A 23,148-nucleotide genomic window follows, 5' to 3' on the forward strand; every position below is an offset into this window, starting at 1 on the left:
GAGGGATGGCAGATAACGTATTATGACTCACATCCAAGTGATACAATTGACTGCAGAGGGAAGGTTAGCAAAGTGCTGATTATGGTGTGACTAAGGTCAAGTCTAAACATGTGAATGGTTTTGTGTGGGGTTATTTTATATCTGAGCTTTAGACTAAAAGGAGCTAAGAAAGTTTTAGACTAAAAAGGAGCTAACTAAAAGTTTTAGACTAAAAAGGAGCTAACCTAGAAGAAGCTGGACACTGATTATGTCTTGCAAGTTTGCAAGGCTGAAGATAGAGCCAATTCGTTGCAGGTTACAATTGAGAGGCTCCAAGCAAGATAGTGTGGCATTACAATCAGACAACTCTGGGTTGGACGTCGTTCTGAAAGGAGAACATTGAATTTGTATCACCTCTGGTATGAAACTGATACTGCTCTTGATGACAATAACTCTCAGTTTTCTTTTGAGAAATGATCATTGCCTGGTGCTCCTCTGACAAAAGGTTCCCAGCTTACTTAAAGGGCCCGTGTACTACATTTTATGACATTTTATGTAGTTTTATCATTTGTTTATTAACTTTTTTCCCCGTTTTTCTCCCAACTTGGTACTGCCAAATTCGTAGCTCCCCCTAGCACTTGGAGGTTAGGAAGGTAAGGACTTCACATGTCTCCTCCGATTCATGCAAAGCCAGCCACCGCCTCTTTTCGAACTGCCATCAGTGTGGCATCACCAAGAGGCCGACACGTTTGGAAAGTATAGCACCAGGTCGCCAACTCTGCCACACCAGTTAACAGACACCTGTGCCAGCCAACATCGCTCAAGACTGATGAGGAGAGTAAGCACAGTCTACCCACCCAGACAGAGCACAGCCAATTGTGCTCTCAGACTCTGGCTGCTGATGGTAAAGAGCCATAGTGGAGGGCATGGCTCAGGATTCAAACTTGCCACTTCCGGGTCATAGTGGAAGCGCATTAGATTGCTGAGACACTCAGAGCCCAGCCGCCATTAGTGACCTAGTTCATTCTGTAGTTTAGGTTGGTACTTTGTTGCTGTGCCTCTTAAAAAAAATGGGCATGATGTGTCCAGATGCAGTTGAACATGATTTTCTCCCGGAAAACATAAGAATTTTAGGCCTGGGGTCACAAGTTTTCTAGGCTAATGCTAACAAACAGTAGCAAACCTGACAAATTGTCACCAATCTCATCTCAGTAAACATTGTATATTAATGTGTTGGCTTTCTTGACATCACAAAAATTGTATTTAAATCTGGCTTTTGCAGCTTAGTTTCCACTGACCAAGATAAACTAAATAAAATACGATAAATAAAATAATGTTTACATAATTCATCTACATCAAAGTAAATGTTAATTTTCTAAAATTGTGAGCAAAAAATGTTTTTTCATGACATGCGCCCTCTAGGTCCCGCAGATTGAACATCCAACACAGAGCTTTGTTTGGCTCTGTAAATGTTAAATTTGGGATCCTTAGATTTTTTGCAAGGACTGCTGTATTTATTCAGAGTGACTTACATTTTACTCCTGTTACACAAGTAGGCAAACCTCAGTCTGCTACAGGAAAGGCAGTGTTGTCACCTACTATATTATGCCACATTAACCTTCTTATGAGGTCCATTGTACTAGAAGAATGGTCTAGGCAAAATTCTTAAGAGTTATGTGAGGGAATCTGGGATCTGGAATGAATTTTATTTCTAGGACTTCTAGTTCCTACGGTTCAAAGCCAGCATCTGGGATGGTACTTTATAGCATAAGCAGAAGCTCCATCTGGTACTGAGTATTTCTCAGCAGTTCCTGTACTGTTCAAGGGCCAGGGGTTATTTCGGGTAAGCTATCACAGACCATGGGAAGGTACAATGGAGATCACTTAGAACAGTGGTCTCCAGGCACACTGCCCTTCACATTTTTGGGTTTTGTGTTAACACACTTATTTCAACTCAGCCTGAAGATCGCAAGTTCAAATCCTGGGTCATGCTGCTTCGCCACCAGCAGCTGGAGGCCAAGAGAGCACAATTGGCCATGCTCTCTCTGGGTAGGTAGGGTCCAAATAATTCTCCCCTCATTACTCCCATTGGAATGCTGGTCAGCACTAAGTGTGTTGACTGATGAATCAGAGCTGGGGATCCATAACACTTTTCTCCAAGCTTATTGGCTGCTTAGTGATACTGCATTGGAGGCTGTTCGAAAAGAGGCAGTGGCTGACTATGTGCTTGTCCTCACTCTTCTACTGTCGGGAGCATTGCAAATGGTGGGGCGGGGGGTTGGTGGGTTAATTGGCTTGGCTAGAATTGGGGAGAAAATTGGGTATATATATATTATATATATAAATAATATATATATATATATATATATATATATATATATATATATATATATATATTCTTTTTTTTTTTTTTGCACCTTGCTTTCTTCTAGGATTCTATGGAACTCATGAAACCACAACAGGCTTCCTCTCATTGCTAGCAGTAGATACCTTTGCTCTTTCAGAGTGGTCCATAATAATATGAAACACAATCTTCTTATATAAACTTCCATTATTTTCCTTTCTCCTGTAATGCTGCCAATTGGATTTTCACCAAAAGTAACGTTATACATTCACCAAGGCTAATGTCTTCTGCATCACCACTTAAGGGATGAATGTAGCAAACCAGTGTAGATGACAGCACACAGCATCTACATAGGTTTACTGCTGCAGGTCAAGCTTGTACAGTAGAACAAATTGTGGTTGACTGGGAGGTGATTCTGTTACGCTGCTGTTTACATGACTGCCATCATGGCCGAACAGGATTCCACACAGCTTGTCTGAAGTGATGTGACATGGCACAACATATGATATTGGACAGCGTTATCTGAAGGGTCCCTGCAAACATGGCAAGCAACTATGCACATCATAATGGAGAGGTAATGGCAGAAGACGTCCCACTATAGCCGGAGAACATGGTAGAATGACTGCCCACTTGCAAAACTCTTCAAGTCACCTTATGAAAGTACGTCAGCAGCCTGGCAAAAAAATAAAAATAAATAAAAAAATCAGGACAACAATTTTAGCTATAGCTCATGACACACTGATTAATATAGCCAGTCATTTGAGAATATCACATTTTTTCGTGATGGAAACAATTTCTTTTAACCATATACTGCTTGTATGACTAAATACCTATCATAAAGTTTTTTATAATTATGTATATCACAGGGTTGGATAAAATAAACTACATTATATTTAAGTGAACGTCTAAGTAAATGGTTTGACATCAAATTAAATTCCATGAAATGTGATGTAATGGAGTGACCAAAAGACAATTAAATTGGCTCAATACTGATAAATGCAGGTCTAGCTGCATGATAAATTTGGTGGCAAAGACAAATACCCTGGCCTTTGGGAATTTGGAACAAGTGTGTAGGTTTAACTGGAGTGTCTTTGTTAGGCCTACACCTAATAAAGCCTAAAGTGGTTGGTGTGGCGCAATGGTTTACACCACTACCTGCCAGTGAACTGCCACACCATGCGGGACACCAGGGTTTGATTCCTGGTCTGGATGATTATGCTTCCATATGGCTTGGACAAGACTCCTATGTACACTGATACCCACAAGAAGGCAGCTAACACACAGGTAAATCCACACTCCAAAAACCACAATACAAGGTCAAAATATAGAAAATCCAAAGCGGTTTAGTTAGACAATCCTTACAATGGACGAGGAGTAGTGCTTCATGCCATTTGAACTGGGATGTGGGAATTTCTGAGTTCCAAGTAGGACATTTAAGCTGGAACACTCCTGATACAAGACAGATTTCCTGAAAGTTCCAGATTTGGAAAGTTGGGAGAGCCTCACCAACCCTGATTTCAAAATCCAAGATGGCTGCACCATACATCATACCATACCATTGATTTGTGTCTCATTAAATCAGTTGTACGCACAATACCATCCAGCTTCTATCTGTGAGCCTGTGTACATGGTGTTTGGATGTGCAAGAGATTATCATCTTTCAAAAAGGCTCAGTAATGCTGACTTATTGCTTTCATTTCTCTGTCCGTTTCTGCTTCAGTAGGAATGCGTTTTACTTCCTCTTTATAGTATATCTAACATCTAGCATCTAAGCATCATCTAGCATCTAAGAATGCCGTTACATGGTTATAAAAATAGGCAATGAGCAAGCAAGTTCACACAAAGTATTCTAAAAATACTTACAAACTACATAAGCATGCAAAAAGCATTATTAGAAAAAACTTAACGAGGACATACTATGAAAATCTCTTTTCATTGCTTGTGCCCCAACCCACTAGATGTGAAATAAGACAATCTAATAAGTCATTTTTTTCTATTTTGTATTGACAGTGTACTGAAGCCATCAAAAAGTTGAGTAGCTGGAAACCTAAGGACAGATAGACAGGTACAGAAGCCTACAGCTGAGAGTGAGTGTAGACAAAGCAAGAGAGCATGTATGTGGCATGGGACGGAGAATAAAGTTAGAAGTCTAGGAATTTGTGTAGCTGGGGAGTGAAGAAAGGAAAAAACGGGGGCCGTGTGGGGGGTGGAACTCATTGTCATTTAAAGGTCCAGTCATTATTTTGACCAAAGCATGTCACAAACAGGAAGATAGGAGCAAGCCGTGTTAACCTGTGGAGAAGAAGTGTATCTCACCTTTTTAGGTATTCTAAAACCATTCTCCTAAAATGTAAACAATAGCTTTATGTGTTCTTAATTTGTATTACATACAGCAGTCACATGGTTTGAGTTGCTGCTTTTGATATGCCCATATTCTTCACTGTCTGCTTTGAGTTTTTGTCTGTCGTTGAAATGGGCAGAAGCTGCCTTCGGTTCTTCATGCAGTTTCATGCAAATCTCATGTCCCAATGTTAGTTTATGCAAACTGATGTCAAAAGCAGAGTAAGGTGATGTCACTGGTGGTGTCACAAGTCTCAGACTTCTTGTGTATAAAGGATGTTAACTTTACTTTCATACTACAAAGCCAGGGGAATAGAAACCCATGTAACCTTCACAAAACAAAACAAGGAACAAGGCAGAATAAAAAAAAAAAAAGAATAAATGTGGCTGTCAAGTGTGTCCTGAGTGGCCTCCTCTGAACAGAGAGCATTTTTTTAATTCAGCGCTGACTGGAAGCCAATTAAAAATGAAATGCCACAGAGAAAATGAAAATATAATATGAGGCATTAAGAATTCCTTTTAATTTAGATACTTGGACCCAAAAGGCCAATGCAGCTGAGATAAGCAATGAAATGAAATCCCATCCTTCAGGATTTCTCTGTATTACAGGCATAAATAAATCAGTGGCGTAATGAACCCCTCGCATTTATTAAAAGTAGGCAATTTAACTTGGCAATTACTTTAAACAGGGTAAAACATTTGAATTAAGGGCCAGAGTCAAATTATTGAAAGACTGGGGTGTAATTGCAATGCTGTGAGTACTGCTGTGCAAATGAGAAATGGTAGAGAATACTAATACAGTTGCCTTAAGGTAGAACTGTATAGTTTGCCCTAATGATCAAGAAAAATTATCATTAATAAATGAAGCCTGGTTTGGTGAATCCACACTTCCTTGGATGTGTAAACTTAATTAATGTGAGTTAACTGTACACTATATGGAGACTTACATGGTTATAAACATACCATGATCAAGAAGATGGTTCACCCAGGGTGAGGCTCAGCCATTGCACTCCGGTTGTGCTGACCCCTGCGAATTCCCCAAATGTGGGAATCTCGACGACATAATTTCTGGAAGTGGGGGACTGCGTTTGCGCTCTCCCCTGTTTAATTCTTTTATGAGGCAGTGGTGGCTCAGCGGTTAGAGTGCCGGGCTATCGATAACAGAGTTGTGGGTTCGATTCCCAGGCTCGGCAAGCTGCCACTGTTGGGCCCTTGAGCAAGGCCCTTTACCCTCTCTGCTCCCCGGGCGCTGGAGTTGGCTGCCCACCACTCTGTGTGTGTGTGCTCACTGCCCCTAGTTCACTAGTGTGTGTGTTCACTACCACAGATGGGTTAAATGCGGAGGACACATTTCGTTGTACAGTGACAAATACGTGCACCTTTACCTTTTTCACTTTATACTGTGTGCCTATATAGTGTATATACCTCACTTATAATCATCCTCACACCACTTCCAGCACCCTAAGCAACAAAGGCCACCGCAAAATTCTTAGCATTTATTCAGTAAGAGAGCTGTTCAACCCATTAAACAGCCCAACAGTGTTATTACAGACTTCTATTAGCAAAGAATAGCCCCATCAGTTTGTACAGAAGTCCCTGTAGTTACTGAGTAAGACACCGTAGTGTTTAATAAGGCTTTCTGCATTAGAGGGTTCACCTAAGGATATATCCAAGGGAGTCAACCTTACTACAAATTAAAGCCTTAAATGAGTGTCCCTGTGTCACGTCATTGACAAGAAGTGTCTACATTTGGCTCCATTTTTCAGGTGATGGGATGCTATTTGCTAATTGCTAACTGCTAAAACAACTACAGAATCTGAATGGTTCAAGCTTGTTAGAGCTTTTGGTTTCAGAGATCTGGAGTCAAGATAATCAGCAGGTCTATGTCTGCCATGCAGCAACAATTGTGGTTGGTGTGGCGCAACAGATAACACCACCACCTACCATTGCGTTACAACAACACCATGTGGGAGACCAGGGTTCAATTCCTGGTCTGGGTGACTATGCTGCGCTACACCAATAAGAGTTCTTGGGCAAGACTCCTAACACTACATTGGCCCACCTCTGTAATACGAGTAACCTTGTAAGTCGCTCTGGATAAGAGCGTCTGCTAAATGCCGTAAATGTAAATGTAAATTCCAGGTCTGTATAAATGGGGTGGCTAAGGCCCAGACTAGAAAGTGCAAAGCCAATAAACCCCATTCTAATGTGAAGAACAGTGAAACCGGATGAATAGGGAACTCTGTTCTGAAAAACACTGAAGGACATTACATAGACTGCTGAACGAAGCTGAAGTTTTGCTTCCCATTCAAATACAGATAAAAAGCCAACTTCGGCCTTGTCTCAGACTATATTCCACAGCTCTGTCTTTCACACACAGCACACACACACACACACAGCTGTAGGCATAAGTCTAGTGAGCATTTGCAAAATGTGAAAAACTCTTCAGTACGGCCAGTACGCTAACTGTTTCTAGCAGCTAGTGATGTAGGCTTCCTATTACTGTTTGAAGCTGGTGTCTGACTGCACATCACACCATACTCTGAACTACTTTTGCCTGGGTGAAAGCTTTCTAAATGGCCAGTGATGTAAAAGAAAGCTTGGGTTGGCAACCAATGGTGGCCTAGCCTGTTATACACCCCTGGTTATATCACTGCTCTCATCATTGTTTGCGAATGAATTGATGTCCTTTTTTATCTTTGTTCAGATGGATGAAGTCTTGGCTCATGCAGCTCGACCTGAAAGTGGAACACGGCTCACTCTCCCAAGAATTAAAGGACTATCAAAGTGGATTAGATCTTATTAGTGGTGGAAAAAGCTTGATTTTCACAACTCTGATCTGCCTGTGCTGCCGCTGTGAATAAGACATCTGTCTCTTTAGGCGTACTTGGGCACATGTGTGTGTGTGTGTGTCCATGTGTGTGCAATTATACACAGTCTCATGGGTGTTCTGCCCAGCAATTCCCTGCATTCAGTTCAGACTCCTATTTGCAGCCATGCAATGAATGAAACAGGTGTTGGAAAACACACAACTGTGCAGAGCAAGGGTCACCGAGGCCTGGAACTGAATACCTCTCTTTAGGGCGCTGTTTCTCAGGCCTGCTCTGAAGTCTTGCTGTACTGCTCTGAAGTCTTTCCCTCCTGTAACACTGAAATCTTAAGAAGCCTTTCGTGAGATTAGCCAGTAAACTTGAAAGGCAGACGTGTAAGCCTGTACTTCAGTACTTCCTCGCCCCAAAACAACAGCTGACGGGTTGATAGGGTGTGTGACGAGCGGTCTGCAGGACTGGAGCTGGAACCACTGTCTATAATGAAGTAAATGTGGCAGCACGTGAATAATGCTATAAAGTGGTGTCCCATAAGGGCCCCAAAACCGCTTAAAATCTTTCTTTGTACATCTTTTGTATACATGATGTAAGCTTTGCATAACTACATATGTGCATATGTAATGCTACAACAGTTAGGGTTAGAGTGTGGTCTGCAGGCACATGGAGATATTTATCTACACTGAATTAGAGGAGTTAAAGAGTGTTTTAAACATTTGTTGTAACAGAGGGTCTCTGAAGGTTGGAAACTATAGTAGTCCAGTCATATTTCGCAGACATTAGTAGCATTACTTATACAACAGTTGGTTGAATTATTAACATAGAGCTGTTTTATGAGGAGCACAGAGCATGTCCTCATCCTATCCTTTCTTTCACATAGTACTTTTCTTCAACTAGGAAAGTAGATGTACACATACAAATTCTGTTCTATATTTCTGTGTTTCTGCATGAATATGATATGGGGTCATGTTTGAATCATAATTCAGCATAGCTTTATCGGGTGAAAAACAGCTAAGGCTAACACAGCTAAACCCTGATATCTAGAAGCAAGCTTACATAGGCAAGTGTCAGGACATGGACAGGACATTCTGGACTCACTTCGGAGCGCCCTCTAGCGTCTAAACAAAGCAGAAGGTATCAAGTGGCAGGTCTTCTCACTACAAACTCTCGGATTACATAACGTCAGAAAATCAGAAGTTAGCTATATACGCCCCCAAAAGATTGCAAATATATATATATATATATATATATATATATATATATATATATATATATATATATATATATATATAATATATAATAATATATAATATTATTATATATTATATATATATATATATACGTATATAGCTAACTTCTAAATATATAGCTAAAGTATATATATATATATATATATATATATATATATATATATATATATATAAATAAGAGACCAATTTTTGTGTTGTTTTTGAGCAGTTGTCATTTCTGCAAATGCTCTAAATAGCAATGTTTTTATTTGGGATTTGGGGAAAAATGCTGTCCATGATTTTTAATACAATGCAACTGATATTTTCCCTAAACACATTGCCTATAAATAATACATCATGTGTCAATTAATATATATACATGTTGGTAATTAAATAAAAGATCTTAGTCCATAATCCAGATACCACACTGATCCTGATGCTAATTTTTCTATTTGGGGTTTAAGGATTTTAACCTTTTTGTTTCCAATCAAAACACAAAAACTAGAAAAGTTTTAATATGCAATACATGGTCGTTCTTTTAAATTAAACTGAACTAAAAAAAATACTGAGGTATATTTTTATAATTTCATTTTTATAATTTTCAGAAGTCATTATGCCTCACTGTAGTCTGACTTTGGTGTGAGGCTATGGAAGTTACTCTGCATTGATGTGTGCTGGATAGACAGATAGACCGATAGACAGATAGACAGACAGACAGATAGACAGATAGACAGACAGACAGACAGATACTCTTGTTACACTCAGGTAAATAATCTCACTCTATTTACTACTTCGTGTGTTTTGAAGGACCTGATTCATAGCGTTGCAGCGGCGCAGATTGTGCGCATACCCGGTTCTTCTTGCTCTCACGGAAAGCGTGTCAGTTCAGGCCTGCGCAGAGCGTGCCGCACAGGAACGCCTCTTTCTGCTCGCTCTTACGCGATTGGTCAGTCCAGAGGCGGTGATGAACGTGTCGCACAGAATCTGCGCTTCGGAATCGCAGAATAATTTAATTACAGGAGAGAAGAAGAGTTGAGCAGTTTGTCGCTATTCCTGAGTTCATGTAATGATTTAGACTCTGAAGCCTGCAGGCCAGCTACTGGACAGTTGCTGGAAAAGGTAACGGAGACGCTTTCTTGAGCAGCTGGGCATCGTGCGTGAGAGCAGCGAGTTCAACTTGTCCGGTGATCCGGTAACTAGTGGCACTAGAGTGTGATCATCAGAGGGACTGCAGGGGGTAATGGTAGTCACATATCCCTCATTCCTATAACATCAGTCTATAGGTAACGTGTAGTACATGCGATGTATTGCGAGGTCCATTCTGGCTGCTGTGAGGCTTTAAAAGAAGGGGTGGTCCCGCTGTCACTCTCAAATGAATGGTCAGAGTGGGCTAAGGTCCTGTAGCCTGATACTAGCTGAGCTGGAGGTCTGTTTATCTCATGTCATTGTGAATAAAACTGGTCGTTGGCTCATGATAGAGTATGCAATATTTTTTTTGTGCAGATTTACAGAGGAAATCTATTATAATATTGTTCTATAACTATAATGTAGCCTTAATGTAATATCTACCATTTTTACCATGTTTTTGCTATATGTAATAGGTCTCGTCACTGAAAGCATCTAAAAAGTGTTTAGAAAATTCATTATCTAATCACTAATCATCTAATCTAATGATCTAATTATTATCATTATCAAATCAACATTTTTTTTGGTTTGTTTACAGAAATGAATATCACTCATATGCTTCGTAGCTGCAGATCTCTTTGTTGCTTCTTAGAAACTAATCCCACAAGAAAGTTCTTCTCCACACAAGTAAGCTCAGTGTCCTCTGATTAGCCCACCACCAAAATGCTTCCTTTTTTAATCAGGTGATTTGTCTGTTTTCTGGCAGTTCAATATGACTTCAAACAAGCACAAGAACGCTAATAGGATCGAAGGACTGGACAAGAATGTATGGTAAGGAAGGAGCAAATCTGAACACACACTGCTGACCCTTGCTACGATGTCTACTGATTAACATTCGTTTGGCAGATGCCTTTGTCTGGGGTAACTTAACATTTAGTCATGTTACAGACTAAGGCCGATGTAACATAAGTCTTAGTATGGCGTGGAGTTTTTACTCAGACAGGGTAGCGAACTGTAGTCTCACACATGGAAGATAGCCGGGGTATCCCCTGTGCTATCCCAATCACAATAGAGACCTCTGATCCGATACCAGGTATCTGCATCAGGCCAGAATCAGCAGAAAAGGCTGTGTTCTATGTTGGAGGAAGGTAGTGTGAAGGTAATGAATGAGTGTGAGTAGTTTGGGAATCATAGCCTACGTTTAGATGCCTATTTGGAAGGTGCCCTAGAATACAAAACTGTTGGCATAGATGATTGAGTGCAGTTTATGGAATTGACATACCGTGCACCTCAAACACTGTTGTCACTTTACTGAAAAGAGAATCCAGCATAACCAAAACAGGGCACTTTCAAAACCCCTTAACTGTAACATAACAGTCTTGCCTCATTATATTCACGCCTCCAAAAGTTACATGCATCCAGCCTATCCCAAAGCTATGATATGATATTGTTAATACGTGTAACACTAGAGAGCAGCACATCACCACCAGACTCCTCTAGTTGGTAGGTGGTAATTTTGCAAACCAGGCCTCCTAACAGGCCTTGTGAAAGCTAACCCTAGCCGACCAGCTGCAAGCTCTTCATTAAGCTTCATTAATTACATGAATTAATTAAGTGTTCTTGTTACAGTGTTAAAAACAAAGCAATGCTAATCTAGCTGCTATGTGGCTTCTGACCGTGACATTTGTTTCTACAAACCCCACCATAACAGGAAAATCCACAAGCTTTATTCTAAGGACAAATAACAGGGCTGTAAAGAGGCCTGTAAGCATTTGAGCATTTTTGGCCCAACCACATGCACTTATTTACTGTTTATACATTAAGGAACTCTTATAAAACCCAGTAAATGTATTCTGTGGCCTCTTTTAAAGTTATTTTAAAGAAAACATATTTTTAAAAAAGCCTCAGTGGTTGATATTCAAGGTATTCCAATCAATAGTAGTATTGTGCTACGTCTGACCACCCACTGATGATTTGCTTCTCTGTGCTGTGAATAGGGTCGCCTTAACCTCCGTGGCAGCGGATCCATCGGTCGTTAACCTTGGTCAGGGTTACCCAGACATCCCCCCTCCATCTTATGTAAAAGAGGGTCTCGCTCAAGCTGTAATGGTGGATCGGCTGAACCAGTACACACGTGGCTTTGTAAGCTTTTTTATTGGTATTGATGCTGACTGTGGCCTGTGATTTGTTAGGAAGTTAGGAGTCTGTATCATCTTTACAGACTGTATCATATTTTATTCCTTTATTTTATTTAGTTTGGACCATTTTTGTGCTAAAAGGATGCAGTTAGATAGTGCGTATGAGTAGCTAACCAAACTGTATGCAGCCTTTTCTAATACAAGTAATCTAATTAGTATTAGCAAAAGACGACCACATTTGGAAAATGCATTTTGGCCTTTAAGGGAAGTCCTAAGAGAGGTCCTCTTTTCTTCAAATGGACATTGCTCTTCTGAACAACAGAACCACAACTCAGATTTGTTATTGTTGTTGAATCTGGAAATGGTTTTGAATGCTGCCCTTTTATTTTGGCTCATTCATCATTTACACAAAGCAAGAAATGATGATTTCAGTATCGAATGAGTCATTATCACATTCATCCCCTTTTGAATGACCTGGAGGAATAAAAGCCATTTTGAAAAGCCCCACTGTTCTGTGTTGTCAAGCCATCTGACTGAGCTGAATGCTGATGTTTTTAACAGGGACACCCAAGCCTGGTGAAAGCCCTGTCTCAAGTGTATGGTAAAGTTTACGGCCGTCAGATTGACCCCTTCAAAGAGATCCTGGTCACTGTGGGAGGCTATGGGTCATTATTCAGCACCATGCAGGGGCTGGTAGAGGAGGGAGATGAGGTAAAGAAAAGGCAGTGTTTTGTTTGTTTGTTTGCTCCATCTAGTGGAGCGGTGGTGTAGCACATGTAGAACTGTGTTCCTCTTTCCCTGTCAGGTCATCATAATTGAACCTTTCTTTGACTGCTACGTCCCCATGGTCAGGATGGCAGGGGCCAAGCCTGTGTTAATACCACTTCGACTTGTGAGTCCTCATCTCAGTGTACATATTTGAATAGATCTCAGACTGTATGTTCAGTATCACAGCGCTTTCACATCATGTGTTGCAGAAGTCCGGCAAGAAGTCAGACATCAGTAGTGCTGACTGGATTCTGGACCAGGAGGAACTCGCCAGCAAATTCAATTCTAAGACAAAGGCCATCATTATTAACACTCCCAACAACCCCATTGGGAAAGTAAGGCCAACTACTTCTGCTTCTTCTATCATTCAGGTTCAAATGCTTCATCTGTTGCCAGATGCTAACGATGTGTTTTGTTTGATGACAGGTCTTCACCAGGAATGAGCTGCAAGCTATTGCAGACCTTTGCATCAAGCATGACACACTCTGCTTCAGTGATGAAGTCTATGAATGGCTTGTATACAAGGGTCATGAGCATGTGAAGATAGGTATGGCATGTATTGAAAAGACTAGTCCACCAGTTAGCATTAGCATGCAAATAGAGTCATGCGAAATTGGTGGCTCCTAGCTTCCATTCATTGTTAGCTGTATTCACATGATAATGATTCACATGAGTGGGCTGTTTCTTTAATCTTTTAACAAGCTCTCCCAGTGCTCCTTTAATGGCTCGGCTCGGTGGGACTCCGCCTGTGCTCTTACACACCTGATTCCCATCATCAAGATCTTATCATGCCCTTCATGAGATCAATGAGTTGTACTGTGAAAATATATAGCTTGCAGGGCAGGGGGCTCCATGTCCACGAAAGACAAGCGTCCAGGCTTGGTGGAACGAGCTTCCTCTGGGTGTCTGAACGGCCGTGTCGCTCGCTGTCTTCAAACGCAGACTGAAGACCCACCTCTTCTGAGAATACTTAGTGGTCACCTTATTGACTTGTGTTTAGTAGTGTCTTAACTTAGACGTATCTTTGAATTTTAGCCTATTCAAACTAGCTGAGGTTATTCTTAAGTAAATAGCAAAGCACTTTTATAAGTTGCTCTGGATAAGAGCGTCTGCTAAATGCCTTAAATGTAAATGTAGTTTATTATTATTATTATTATTATTAATATTATTACTATATGATTAAGGGTGAGTTTGAGAATAGTATTCAGGTTCAGAAACACTGTTCAGGCCTACTAGTGACTCCTCATTACACCTTCTACCGTGAGAAGTATTGTAAATACAATCCCAGATTTTACTTTTCTGCACCAAATGACATTTCAAGCAACTGTATATATAACCGTATTTAATTTTATCACATGTCTTTAGTATTTGCTCATGCTAATTGTGACATAGTTTTTTTGGGAGGGGGTGGGGGGTGCCATTGCACATACAAGGGCAACTGTGGCCAAAAGCTGCTTCCGTTTCTGATTCATTGTACTGCTGTTCTTGTAAATTTTCACCAGGAGCATAATGGGACATGATCTCAAAAGGAATCTAGTTGTAGTTTTTAAAATAGTGACCTCGCAGGATTCTCAGACTCTGCAAAAATTATCTGTGGGTAATGACACGTTGTTAGCATTGGACAATTTGTTAGCAATGGTAAGCATTAGGCCTTGCACTAAAACAGGAGAGTACCACTCCGGGCCTAGAGGGCCTAGAGGGCAGGTCAAGATTTTTGCAGTTGCCCTACTTAACCACATCAGATTCAACTAATTAGTTAATTTCCCCATCAAAGTGGGTCAGTTTGAGTGGAGCAACTACCAAACTTTGCTGGAGACTGGCCCTCCAGGACTAGCGTTGCGCATCCCTGCTCTAAAATGTTGATACTTCAGGCTTTTGATTCAGAAACTTAAGTTTAAACTGAGATATTGATTGGCTGTGTGGGACCACATACAGGGGCCCATACATTTTGAGGGGTTAATGGTGGATGTAGCCCAGTGAGATGGCCACAGCATTTGCATAGTGTTTCCCTACTGTGATACACCCCATAAGCACTCAGTATCAGTGTTAAGGTTTCAGTCTATTGATTAGCTGTGTAGCAGTAAGTGAACTGACAGACGTCACACTGAGCGTTGATTTAAGATAAGATAAGATAGTCCTTTATTAGTCCCGCAGTGGGGAAATTCACAATTAGAAAAAGCTCCGAAGTGAGCAGGAGCTGCTGCAACAGGCTGCCACCTCCGCGGCGCCATCTTAAAAAAAAAAAAAAAAAATGCCCTTGCATTTGCATGCAAGGGCTACTGGGAGTTGTCATTTTTATACAGCGACTCTCCCTGGCTTGTGGGACAGAACCATCACTATCAGCAGTGCTGGTTTTTGGAGATAGGGACTACTGCTCAGGGCCCTGGCCACCAGAGAATGCTTGCAAATGGGAGAATGCTGAAAGCAGTCGCTTTATTGGAGATGGACATCAGTGGGAACGTCTAAGTAAAGCCCTGACTCTAACACTTCTGATCTAAATAATGGGGAAATTTATCTTGTGCTTAGTTAAAGCAGATAGTTAGTTAGAGCTAGGGATATGTTGATGTGGGAATTGGGGAGGGGGGGGGTATCAGCAATGCTGATATCATGTTGATGTTTTAATGTATATATCTGTTGATGCCGACATATAATAATGTATTAAAATAGACTGTTGGGAGTTGTAGTCATTTTGCTCTGTTCCTTATACAGCGACTCTGCCTGGTATGTGGGACAGAACCATCACTATCAGCAGTGCTGGGAAAACCTTCAGTGTGACTGGCTGGAAGGTAACTGCTTTCCAAATGCTCTTATTGCTTCGTGTTTGTTGCTGGGCTTTAAAGCACATGTCCGTTCTATTTAAAGTTAATAAACCAAATATATCAGAAATGATTCATATTCCACTGCTTCTCTTTTTGCAGCTGGGCTGGTCAATTGGGCCTGAACACTTGGTGAAACACCTGCAGACTGTTATGCAGAACACCCTGTATACTTGCCCAACCCCACTGCAGGCACGTATCGGCCGAACATGTCTCAAGCTCAGTGCACACACTCAGTATGCACAGTATTTCAGTAATGTAACCCTGCACTTATAGTACTCCTGACTTGCATGATTTAACGGTTTGCCTGCTCTAGCCAAGGCTGTATCATAAAGCTTATTGGAGACAGAAGCTGCAGTTTAGGGCCCTGGCCACCAGGGGGCCTTATGAGAATGCTTGCAAACGGGATAATGCTGAAAGCAGTCGCTTTAATTGATGGAGATTAGTGGGAAGGTCTAAGTAAAGCCCTGGCTCTAACACTTCTGATCTAACTAATGAGTGAATTAACCAGCTCTTTCTTAGTTGAAACAGATTGATAGTTAGAGCTAGGGGTATGCTGATGTGGGAATTGTGGGGCAATCCTGAGATCATGCTGATGTTTTTATGCACATATCTGTTGATGCAGACATTTAATCATGTATTATGTAGAAATCGAGACTATAGTGCTCAGAAATAGACTTGGGATACTCTCTGATTTGTGTATACAGTTTGGAATATTTGTCTATTACTGTCTAAGCTAAAGTTTTCATTCATGTCCATCAAAAAAGATCAGTAAGTTGAGTAAAAGTAGTCAAACACTGGGAATAATATTTGTATTTTGTTCCTTTATAAATGCATATCCCTTGTTTTGGACAACAGCATGGCGTTTTCCAGGCATGAATGAAAGCAGCTGATACTCATCCAGGCTTGTTGGATTTATGTAGATCTTTTATCCAGATCATGGCAGCTTTTGAACACTTCCTGTCTCTTCTCACAACCTGAGTACATTTGTTTAATTCTACAGTTCTGTGCAGAAGAATGGGCACCATTTACCAAATATCACATTTTGTCTTCACATTTAACAACCCAACCCAACCCCCGCCACATTTTTCTCTACAAAAGGGCTCTAGTTCTAAGACCTTTGGGTCATCGTACATGCTTGTTTAAGATCCAATCACTAATATTTATGATGACTGGTAGAGATGGGAGCCTGGTCTTGTGTGACTGCTCAGTGGCATTGCAAAGATGGCCACAGAGTGAACAAGTTTGCCTATAAGGACTTTGACCGGCCTCTTGACTCTAAACTTTAATGCTTGTTCTTGGCAGTTGTATGTATGTATATTTTGATTTGCTGGATTTTCCAGCGTACAAGTAGGAGTTGTCTTGGTCTTCCAGATCTCACACAGTTCCCACCAGTCTTACAGTTTCACAGGTCCCCTGAATTGCCATTTTATTAATAACAGTGCTCACTGTAGAAACCACAAGTGGAAAAGCTGATTAGCTTAACAGATTGATTTCTCAATTGAAAAAAATATTGTGTGTTGTGTGATGGACAGGGGCTTTCCATTTTGTGTGAGTGTGGGTGCATTTGGATCAATTGATTGATGAGTTTAATTGTAGCTAACATGAGACCCTTCATAATACATTAACAAATAAAATAATTCTTAAGAAAATAACTGATAATAGCGCTTCCCCAACACTGATTCTGAGCGCTGTACATCTACCTTGATTAGCATTACGAAGTAGTATACAATGTATAACATTTATTAATAGGGTTTACAATACAGAAAAGTATTAGAATCATTTTAGCCCAGAAACTCACTGTCACCTAAACCTTCCACACTCCCAGCGTACAATAAATACATCATTAAATATTAGTTTCAAAGTACTGACATGATTCCATTATCATTGTACAGAACAAGTAAGAGCAGCAAATCACTAAAATGTGTGAGGCAGGGGGTACTCCAGGACCAGATTATTTACTAGAGTTATGGTAATTAGTTAGAGTAACAGCAAACATAGTTTTGTTTAACTGTTAATTCTTAACTGTATTTTTTTTCCATAACTATAACTGTGTGTGTTGTCTGGTAGGAGGCAGTAGCGCAGGGGCTTCTACGGGACTACGAGCTGATGGGGCAGCCAGAGTGCTATTTCTCCTCATTAGCAGAAGAGTTAGAGGGCAAGAGAGACCGCATGGTGACCATACTGAAGCAGGCCGGCATGAATCCAGTGGTCCCTGAAGGGGGCTACTTCATCATTGCTGATGTCACAGCTCTCAGTGAGACATTTCCTCACATTTAAAAACAAACAAACAAATATATATATAATCTTTCCTAAAAGCAATATTCTGGAACTGAAGGGTACTTAGCATTGTAGAGTCAGTATCTTTGTGTTTTCCTCTGTTCCGTAGATCAGGATCTTTCACACATGGAAGGAGATGAGCCTTATGACTACAAATTCATCAGATGGATGATAAAGGAGAAGGTATGATGGACTTAATCTTGTTTTCAGATGCACTACGAGCCATCCAGATAGATTATGCTGATTCCGATTACGCTGAAGTAGCAAATCTGTCCATTCTAGAAATTGGCTGCCATTCCAGTAACTGCATTCTGTGGGGAGGAATCCATCAAACACTTTGAGAAATACATCCGGCTGTGTTTCATCAAGGTAGGGAGGGAGTGACGGATTAAATGACACCCTAGTGAATTATTGAAAAAAGAAACCACTGATTGTGTGCCTGCATATAAACTAGTTAGCCAATCAATAAAGAGTAAATCCCTTGTACATGGAAAGCAGCAACGTTGCTGCAGTAAATACAGTGTTGTTTAATAGGAAGAAGATCTGTAGGTTTGACAAGTATGAAGAATGTCATGTGCTCGTACTAAAGAAGCAGATTCACGAACCATTTTCTTTCCTTCACTGCAGCAAGACAGCACGCTCGATGCTGCAGAGACCATACTGAAGAACTGGAGCAAAGCTTGATTTTGGATGATGCAGCAGTGATGCAGTACTTCAGCTGTACTGCCTTTCCCTCATTACCCCATTCTGTAGTGGCTGTTTACCTATTCAGTGTGAGTAGGGATTTAGAATGAAGTTTGTGGCTCTGAGACAACAACACTTCCACACTGCACTATCACTGTTACATGCTCTTCGAATATGTACAGTAGTGTACAAAAATAGCAGTGAGTTTAGAAAAATGAATAAGAATCACTATAATAACTTTTATTTTCATTTCATCAGTGCATACAGACTGGAAATACTACACATTCAGTTCCAAATCAAAACACTAATGCATCCAGTTTGTGTTAACCTTTTATGGAAGTAAAGAACAAGGAATATTCTTTGGCTGTTCAAAAAATAGTACTGCCAGCATTTTTCTAAAAACAAAATCATAAAAAAATGAATGTATCAACTGACAAAATGTTTGAGATTTCATTTCACTTTTAATTACTGAACTAAAATGTAGTGGCATAACCACTGTTTCTGAGAACTGTCTCACATCTCAACTTCTGGCACTTCCGAACAGGTAACCCAGTCCAGGGCGATTAAACTACATTCCACAGTTCTTCAACATTTTTGGGTTTTGCCTCAGAAACCACATTTTTAATGTCATCCCACAAGTGACTTTCAATGGGATTAAGGTCAGGGGATTGGGCTGGCCATTCCATTAACTTAATCCTACCCAAGATGTTGTTTGCTTACTGGTGTGTTTTGGGTCATTGTCATGTTACAGCACCCATCTCAAGGGCATTTCCATTTCTGCAAAAGACAGCATGATCTTCTTTTGATACATTCAGACTGATCTATTATCCCTCGTATGTGAAAAATAGGCCCAACATCATGTTATGAGAAACCTCCCCATATCATGATTTTTGCACCATAATGCTTTACTGTGTACTGTGGCCAGTAGACTCACAAAGAACAATTTTTGCTTTCATTTCCAGTCAGTGTGTTCCTTGGCTCATTTTAACCTATTTATTCAACAACGGGACTTTTCTGAGAACTTCAGATCTTCTTTGATTCTTCTGGAGGTGATCATTGACTGAGCCTTTGCCATTTTGGCTAGTCTTCTATCCATTCGAACAGTGGTTCCCCACTCGCTTCCAAGTCTTTCAGGTTTTGGTTGCCACTTTTAAGATCATTTTAGTTGAGCAGCCTATCTTCGTTTCCTTCTCCATTTAACTTTTTAATCAAGGTATGCACCATAACCTGCATCATGCACCAACATGTGCAACGTTTACCACACTCCTGCCTTAAAAAAGGGCCAGAATTGCCACCTGTTATTCCACAGAATGACAATTCTCACCAATTGAAATCCTCACTGCTATTTTTTTTAACAATCCCTTTTCAATGATGAATGATTCAGTTACTCAGAGTGAGTGTTACTCTACTAAGTCAATTATTTGCAATGTAGAAATATCAGGTTAATGATGTTGGACTGTTCTTTGAAAATAAGCAATCACAATGTGATTGAACGAATGGATTTTAGCCTTATTCTAAACATATAGCATCAATCTTTTAGGAATTACATTTTATACTTAGCCCTTCCACTTTCAAAAGTAATTGGACAAATAACATCATTCTAAAGTTATGGAGAATTGTTAATACTTGGATGCAAATTCCTTGCAGATAAAAAATCTGAAACCCATGGGCATCAGTTTGAGGATTCTCCCTTGAAATGCTTTGCCAGGCCTTTACTGCAGCAGCCTGCCTGTTAGTGGGTCTTTCTGCTTCAGTTTTGTCTCCAGTAAGGCATGCTCGATTGGGCTCGAGGTCAGGTGACCAACTTGGCCGTTTAGGAACATTCCATTCGGTTTCTTTTGCACTAAGAAGCTTTTGGATTGGTTTTGGATCATTATCCATCTGTACTGTGAGGAGCCATCATGTCAGTTTGCAACATTTGGCTGAACCTGTGCAAAAGGTTTAGCTCTTTACACTTCAGAATCCATCCTGCTACTTCTATCAATCATGCCATCAATAAACACCAGTGATCCAGTTCCACTGGCTGACGTACATGCCCATGCCATAACAGTGCCTCCACCATGTTTGTGAGAAGACGTGGCATTGCTGTAGATAATGAACTCATTTTGTTCTTCCCCATACTCAAATAAATTGCTTCATCTGCCCATATAATGTTGTTCCAGAACATGTTAGCATGTTAGCCTTATTGTCCATATTGAGGTAAACCCTGTATATTTACTGTATTGACCTCAGAATTATAGCTCGTCTTCATCTACCTTAGCTGCTGAGCTTGCCAGTGCATCATTAAGAAGGTAAAAACTGACAATTAAAAGGGCCACCTTCACTTACTCTGACCTTTCTTTGGACCGCATGTTAGGAGTCCCTATAAAATGCAAATTCAGCACTTGAAATCAACTCTAAACCCTTTTATCTCCTTAATTTGTGATCAAATTACAAGCAACCAGTCCACATCAATTCTCCAGTTACTTTTGAGGTTGGAAAAATGGAGGGACTATGGAAAAATGGCTGTAATTCCTAAACAGCTAATGCAATATTTTTGTTAAACCCCTTGAATTAAAGGTGAAAGTCTGCATTTCAGTCCCGTCTTGATCGCTTCATTTCTAATCTATTGAGGTGGTGTAGAGAGGCAAACGACAAGGTAGTTATGGACCTAAGACTAATTTACCTGTCATATATTGGAGTATTGTTAAGGTGCTACAATTTAATTGCTTAATATATTGGAGGTTGCGTTAGGGTACTACATTTTGAGTGTAGAATAAATATATTTTACTAATAGACAACCGCTTCTTCTTTTCAGTCTTTTTCTAATCTCGGCTTGCGCACACAGCACAGTTTACCCTTCCACTAAACACCTTGGCATTTGTGTTATGTGCAAAGTGACGTAACCTCTTTACTGCTGGCAGGAATCAACAGAGGTCGTCTTCAAGGAAAAATGTTTCTTTACATTCCTGAACTGAGTTTCTTTGGCCAGACTTCACATGAGCAGAAATTCCAGAAGCTGAAAACATGGTTCAGAGCCACATTTAAACATCTTAGCAAACATGCAGCAGTGGGTAAAGGTAATGGGAGCCAGCCACAAAAGTCACTCCTCAGGATCCTCCACTTACAGCCTTCTTAACCTGTCATGTTCTTCAGGGTATATTTGATATCTCTCATTTTCATACGATGCTGGTTTTTACCACAAGATGGCAGCATTCACTGTGATGTGTTTGGAGCTTGTGGTCCTAAAGGGGAATTCCACCTGTTTAGTAAAATGTCTGCAGAATTCAGGGCTGGTGATGATAGGGATCAGACATTCAAAGAGTTTATTGCCTTTTAAGTTACAAGACACAAAATGGACTTTTAAATACATGCAGAATTTTTCTACATTTAATTATTATAATTTTTTTTATTTAATGATCAACATTACATTAAAAATTAGGAAGGTTCACTGATAAAACAGATAAAAGTGAAGTGTTACGCGGACAATATATGTGCTATGAAGACGTTGGTGAGCCCTGCTTCCAGATGCCAGTTTGTGAATAATGTGTTTTATAATTATTATTATTATTATTATTATTAAATCCTTACATTTTTTAATTAGACTTTAAAGATATTAATTACCAAAAGGCCAGGACAGGTTTGTAGCCCTTTTTGTGTGTTTTATTGTCAGTGTACTCTGCGTGTATTACAAAAATACTGCCTAATGTCCTGCAATCACTGAGTAAAAAAAAACAAAAAGAAGATAAAATTATACTTGACTGAAAATAAATAAAAAAATAAGAATATAATACATATGTGCAGCAGCTTGGCTGACTATCATGATAAAAAACGAGCAGCGTCTCTTGTAATTTAAAGTCTGAATGAAAATGCTTTTCTCCTGGAAGCATTTTTAAGTAAAAACACAAACATTCAGATTTAATAACTCCACATATTCCAAACTAACACTTAAGTGCAATTACTGGAGTACTTCCCACCTCAAATCAATCAGCCTCCTAGCAGTGAGGTTAGCTAACTAGCTGCCGGCCTTCAGCTTTTGCCAGCTAGCAGAAAGGAAACGCATTCAGACAGACTGCCCTCATTTATCTGCCCTCAAACACATTTAGGACCATTTTCAACATCAGTCACCAGAACGAGATCTTCTGAGTCTCAAAACCAGGAAGGTTCACTCTGGAGCTTCTCGTAGCGCCACTGTAGGAGGCGAGTAGCTCTATTTACAACAGATGTCCCGGTTGCGTTTCTCAGTTTGGTCGGATCGCCCCTTTAAGACGTCTGATCTACTGGGGTTAACCTCTTGCTTAATTCTGAACCACAGACAAGATAGCTATGGATAGCACCGGAGCCACCTCATTATTTCAGAAAATATAGCTAGCTGCAGATTTTTAAATCAGCATCATCCCAGACCACACGATTCCTCCACTTCCTGTGGCAGGATAGAAGATGGAGTCGGCCCTGCTCCCTGAAGGCTGCTGGACGTCGTGGGGCGCAGCCGTTCCTCTCCGGCCTATTTCCCAGCTTCCCTTTCCCCTTCCTGTCCGTAAATCTGTCCCATGTCCTGCCATTCCCCTGGAGAGCTCAGCCTAGCAACCATTCCCACAGGGTCCTGTCTGCTCACTCAGTGCTGGGGGTCGAGACAGATAC

General features: G+C 40.4%; 1 protein-coding gene and 1 non-coding gene across 4 annotated transcripts; both read left to right on the forward strand.

Moving 5' to 3' along the window:
- Positions 1-5,602: 5,602 nt before the first annotated feature.
- Positions 5,603-5,766, forward strand: LOC140560470 (U1 spliceosomal RNA). The gene has a single exon (XR_011979972.1). It is a non-coding gene; the product is annotated as a U1 spliceosomal RNA (small nuclear RNA).
- Positions 5,767-9,689: 3,923 nt separating this feature from the next.
- LOC140560043 (kynurenine--oxoglutarate transaminase 3) lies at positions 9,690-21,105 on the forward strand. 3 transcript variants are annotated; one of them, XM_072684054.1, is made up of 14 exons: positions 9,692-9,836; positions 10,441-10,529; positions 10,609-10,673; positions 11,840-11,984; positions 12,542-12,691; positions 12,786-12,872; positions 12,958-13,083; positions 13,175-13,295; positions 15,458-15,534; positions 15,667-15,756; positions 17,635-17,821; positions 17,954-18,027; positions 18,127-18,213; positions 18,472-21,105. In XM_072684054.1, the coding sequence occupies exons 2-14, from the start codon at positions 10,443-10,445 to the stop codon at positions 18,526-18,528; spliced, it is 1,353 nt and encodes a 450-aa protein (XP_072540155.1). In that variant the 5' UTR covers positions 9,692-9,836; positions 10,441-10,442; the 3' UTR covers positions 18,529-21,105. The 3 variants fall into 3 exon arrangements, with proteins under 3 accessions (XP_072540157.1, XP_072540155.1, XP_072540156.1); XM_072684056.1 differs by lacking the exon at positions 18,472-21,105 and having other exon boundaries at positions 9,690-9,836; positions 18,109-18,179; XM_072684055.1 differs by lacking the exon at positions 10,441-10,529.
- Positions 21,106-23,148: the final 2,043 nt, after the last annotated feature.

This window comes from Salminus brasiliensis, chromosome 7, assembly GCF_030463535.1.
Source record: "Salminus brasiliensis chromosome 7, fSalBra1.hap2, whole genome shotgun sequence".
Taxonomy (NCBI): domain Eukaryota; kingdom Metazoa; phylum Chordata; class Actinopteri; order Characiformes; family Bryconidae; genus Salminus; species Salminus brasiliensis.